Here is a 5,000-nt window from a genome sequence, read left to right as displayed (position 1 = left end):
GGATATCCTCTAATTGTTATGAATCTCTGGAAAACTGTCAAGAAACCTTTTGTGTCATAGCTTTCTGCCAAATCTACATATACTGCTCGTGAAACAAGGCAATTGAACATTACTCCATAAGCTTTTCCATATGTTCTACGTTTTACCGTATCTCTAATAGTAATTGGGCCAAATAAGTCTAATGAAGTATGGTAGAAAGGAGGAGTAGGACGGAATCTTTCCTGGGCAACTTGACCCATTTTCTGTGCAACAGTTTCAGCACTTATTCTTTTACATGCGATACATTTATTCTTAATAAACTTTATTAGTCTTCTGGCACTAATAACCCAGTACTTACATTGTAATTTAGCTAAAGTAGTTTCGACTCCGCTGTGGTCACTATTATGCAAGTGCTGAATATATAACTTAATAAGATGACTATTTGACGGCATCAAAATAAATCTGTCTTGGTTCCAATTTTCCTTTAACCAATTTGTAATTCTCTCACCTACGAATATGATACCGTTGTCTATACTTGGACCTAAACGACGGTAGGCCTTCCTCCAATCAGATTGTAACTTGCTTTGTTCTATCTGTATCAAATACATTTCTGCTTCATGCACTAATTCAGGAGTTGGCAAGCATGCTATAGCCTTTAATGACTTAACTTTAAATGCTGCAATAACTCTTGCAGTAACTCTCAGTAATTTTGTGTAACTGCTAAACCGACTCATGTTAATCACACGAGTCTTTTCTTCATCAAAGCTTTTCTGTCTACAAGTCAAAACAATACCAACCTTATCAGGAACTTCATCGTTGCAAGACTGACTTATAGGTCAAGTATCAAATGGGCGCGACATAAAGGCTGGTCCCTTTTGCCACATAGAATTTTCATGCAAGACGTTAGGAGGACATGGTCTAGTGGTAAAATCTGCTGGATTGTTCTTACTATTAACCCACCACCATTCAGTAGGGTCTGTTCTAGACTGAATTTCTGCCACCCTCTTGGCTACAAAGGTATTAAATCCATAAGATTCTTTCTGAATCTGTGCTCTTACAATTGATGAGTCAACAATATGTACAATAGATTTGAATTTCCATTCACTTTGTTTCACAATTATATCTCTTAATCTACATGACAGTACGGCACCACATAACTCTAATCTAGGTATTGTCAATTTTTTGGTGGGAGCAATTCTGTTCTTAGCAAGGATCAATTGCGATACATAAGAATCCCCTTCTAGGCCCCACCTTACATAAGCACATGCACCATATGCAACTGAACTGCCGTCTGAAAATATAACTAGCATTGGATCCCCTTTTGCATCTAGGGGTTTTACACATCTCGCATATGACAAAAACTCCAACTCTCGCATATCAATAAAAAATTTACTCCACTTCTCTCTCATTTCGTCAGACATGGGATCGTCCCAGTCACATCTATCGCCTTCCGAGCGACTAATTGTGATTAGCTCTCTCATTAAGACTTTTGCATTCAAAGTGAAGGGGATGATAAGTCCTAAAGGGTCATAAATCGTAGATACTTGACTGAGTACCATTCTCTTTGTTAAGTCTTTAGGTATTATCCGATTGGATGTTTTATGTCTATTACATTTTCGAAAATTCTTTTCTTGGATCTATTAAAGTCCACCTTAATCTTGAAGAAGAATATATCTTTTCTAGGAATCCAGTGTAAACCAAGAACCTTTTCCTCACCAGCATATAACAATTTTAATTCATTGTCTAAAGTTTCATTGTTAGACATAATCCAATGTTTGATTTTGAAACCACCCTCATTTAGCACCAAATTCATATTACCCATAAGCTTTTTAGCTTTATTTACATCTTCACAACTAAAAATAATATCATCTACATATGTATTCCTATCTATAATGTTCTTGATCTTCGGAAATTCATTCTCCTTAATTGAAGCAGTTTTCTTAAGAGCTGTTATAGCAATGACACCGCTAGGTCGGTCTCCAAAACCCACAGCTGTAAGTACATGGTGGTTTGGGGGTCTACTATAATCTGCATCTCGCCATACGAACCTGTGGGTGTGCTGCTCTAATTCTTTCAATCTTACTGCATTATACATTTTGGATATATCCCCTATGACTGCAACATTGTCCTGACGGAATCTTAATAAAATTCCCACTAGGTCATTCAATAAATCGGGTCCTTTTGCCCAATAATCATTAATTCTGTGGCCCTTGTAATCTGCTGAAGAATTGAACACTATTCTGACTGGGGTTGAGGTTGAACTTTCTTTTAATACTTCGTGATGGTGAATATAGTGTATAGGCCCATCATATTCACTCATTTCCTTCCAAGATAATTTTCTTGCAACGCCTCTACTCAACATGTCTTTTATTTGATCATTATACAGTTGTGTATATTTATAACCTATCTTAGTTAATCGCTTCTCTGTTGATCTCATTCTTGCAATAGCTACCGCCACATTATTAGGCAATTCATTAGGGTCCCTAATCCAGGAATATTTAACAGTCCAATATTTTTCCTCACAGTTATATTCTAAGCCCTTTGAAATCATGTCTAACTCCTTTTCTTCTCTAATTGTATAACTTTTATCACCTAATGTACATGATCCACATTTGCATGCTCCACATTTCGGTATACAGTATGTGCCCAAGCTTTCAATGTTGAAAAATTTATCTAAATCCATCCTTAAAAATTCATTATTGTTAACATTAATTTCCTCTACTTTAACCACACTAGAAATTTGATTAACTTTGACATTGAAACTATTGTTCGAAGATTCAAACTTAATCGATGGATGGGAGCCTCTTATGCAATATCCGAACATGTTTTGCATCAATTGTAAATTCCCAACAGACTGTTTGACTTGTGGCATAAGTGTACACCAATCGGATCCTACTAACAACTCTATTTCACCAAATGGACGTTCCACATCAGAAAGACGGATATCATCAAACAAAAGAACGATATTTGTCAGGTCTACCTTACATGCCTCAGATGTTATCTCTTCTATGCCGTAAGCCGTGATATACCAATGTTTACCTTCAAGATCAGTCACTTTGATTACATATTCTTTACTCTTTATAAGTTCTACCTTTCTTCCTACCTTAGTGATAGTTAATTCAATGTCTCTACCCTTCAAACCTAGTTTATAAGCAGTAGCAAATGTTATTAGTGTTATATCACTTCCAGGGTCCCACAACGTATTCAAAGGTGTGCCATTGCTGTATAATTTACTAATCATTAGCAGTGCTTTGTCTCTTACTAAATATTTGGATTTGACGGAAAGAGTAGTACTGTACATCAGACCCTCTGAAAATGCTCCATGAAGTAATGGATGATGATATTTTCCACATCTTTGACCTTCCGTTATTACATTACAAGTATTCTTGAGACGGCAAAAATTTGATATATGACCAGCTTTCAGACAATTGAAACATGCTCGCCTTTTCCTTACAGTTTCAAACTTCTCAAAATTACCTAGATTGCCAAATACTGAACAGCTCCCCGTGTTATGAGTGCCTTTTTCGTGTAATAAGCACTTCTCAGTTTGCAAAGTATCATTATCCTTACACAAATTAGTGACTATTTGAGTTAGCTGATCTACACGTTGGAGTAATTCATTATGTTTTAATGGAATACCCTTAATGGATGCTATCATATCTTCTTCATTAACTTGACCTGATATATTATGACAAATCCTAGAACTCGAACATGTCCTGATATCTGAACTCATATATTCCAGTACCCTTTTTTCTTTAAGCAGAAACGCCATAAGATGTTTAAACAATTCAGTGGAGCTTCTATGTTCTTCTGCTATTTGTACCCACTCACGTTTTTGTGTAATAGGGAGTAACTTTTCTATGTAGCTTACTGTGTTAGCGGTATTCATTTCCCCTTCAAGGATCATCTTCTGTAAGTCTAACCAACACCTCTCAACTCTCTCTACCATTTTGACAAACGCTCTATTATCACCATCATTAACAGGCTTGATCGATTTTAAGTCTGAAAGTACTGCATCAACTAATTTGCGGTTATCCCCATACCTTAAATCTAACCTACTGAGCATTTCATCATAGTCATTTTCAATACCTCTGACAGTATTTAATGCTTCACCACTTAAACATGACCTCAGTGCATAGGGATCCTTTCCAAAACTATGTACCATTAATCTTTTATAATCATCTCTAAAATTCGGAAAATCTCTAATGTCTCCACTAAACTGAGGGGGTTGCAAAGCCTTCACCTTAACACTTCTAACACTAGAGTCCTGTACCACATGAATATTTTTTTTGTATTTAAACATTATCTGGGCTTTCCTTCTTTCCAAACTATCAATATATTCGTCACACTCAATTAAATGTTCCTCTATGGCACCAACCTTAATGAAGATGGAGACATACCTCTCATGACAAACTTCAACCTTATCAAAAGCTTTACAGACTTCTTCATAAACCTCAGTCAGCGCTGTTGAAGCACTAGCTTGTCCAACAGTGTCCTCGAATATGTTGCATTTTCTCGTGAAGATCCTCTTGGCCTGTGCTCGGTCATTTTTGGCTTGCTGCATTTCTCCCTCCATAATAACAGAGTTCCAAAATGTGTTGAAATGTTGGATGTGCAGTGAAAGCCACGAAAGATGTTGCAATGCTTTTTTTATTAATGCGTTTCAACCTGAAACATAAGTAATTCAAAATACTAAAAAGAATCCAAAATAAATATTAAGTGAAAAAACTAGAAATCACAAAACTTTTCTTGGAAAGTACAAACAATTACGAGATAATTAAGTAATTCAAATAAACTTGAAGCATAAACATATATAGCAATGAAAAACATTGAACAAAGATAGCAGTAAATTACGTGAACATAAATAGAACAATTATCCATTACTAATAATTACAAAGTTAAATTAACATTATAAACTCACAAACATATTGAACTGAAACAAGAAAGGTAGTAAACTAGGTAGTTACTACCAAGCATACCACGCAAATACTCTAAGAATAACACCACACTGGAAACAATTA

At 35.6% G+C, this 5,000-nt stretch overlaps 3 protein-coding genes across 3 annotated transcripts in view; all 3 read right to left on the bottom strand.

The window, feature by feature from the left end:
- Window positions 1-713, bottom strand: part of LOC137656509 (uncharacterized) — a 1,452-nt gene extending 739 nt beyond the window's left edge. The window contains exon 1 of the mRNA XM_068390683.1: window positions 1-713. This exon is cut by the window's left edge and continues 739 nt beyond it. Within this exon, the coding sequence (XP_068246784.1) occupies window positions 1-713 (713 nt within the window).
- A 102-nt stretch (window positions 714-815) lies between these two features.
- LOC137656508 (uncharacterized) lies at window positions 816-1,538 on the bottom strand. Its single transcript, XM_068390682.1, has one exon. It carries the CDS (start codon window positions 1,536-1,538, stop codon window positions 816-818), a length of 723 nt encoding a protein of 240 aa, XP_068246783.1.
- A 23-nt stretch (window positions 1,539-1,561) lies between these two features.
- On the bottom strand, window positions 1,562-4,555 carry LOC137656507 (uncharacterized). Its single transcript, XM_068390681.1, has one exon. The coding sequence runs from the start codon at window positions 4,553-4,555 to the stop codon at window positions 1,562-1,564; it is 2,994 nt and encodes a 997-aa protein (XP_068246782.1).
- Window positions 4,556-5,000: the final 445 nt, after the last annotated feature.

Source organism: Palaemon carinicauda, chromosome 17 (assembly GCF_036898095.1).
Source record: "Palaemon carinicauda isolate YSFRI2023 chromosome 17, ASM3689809v2, whole genome shotgun sequence".
Lineage (NCBI taxonomy): Eukaryota > Metazoa > Arthropoda > Malacostraca > Decapoda > Palaemonidae > Palaemon > Palaemon carinicauda.
This window is presented reverse-complemented; position numbering and strand designations above follow the sequence as displayed.

Excerpts from the sequence above, each read along its gene's own strand:
- LOC137656508 (XM_068390682.1), bottom strand. The coding sequence starts at position 1,538 with ATGGTACTCAGTCAAGTATCTACGATTTATGACCCTTTAGGACTTATC.
- LOC137656507 (XM_068390681.1), bottom strand. The coding sequence starts at position 4,555 with ATGGAGGGAGAAATGCAGCAAGCCAAAAATGACCGAGCACAGGCCAAG.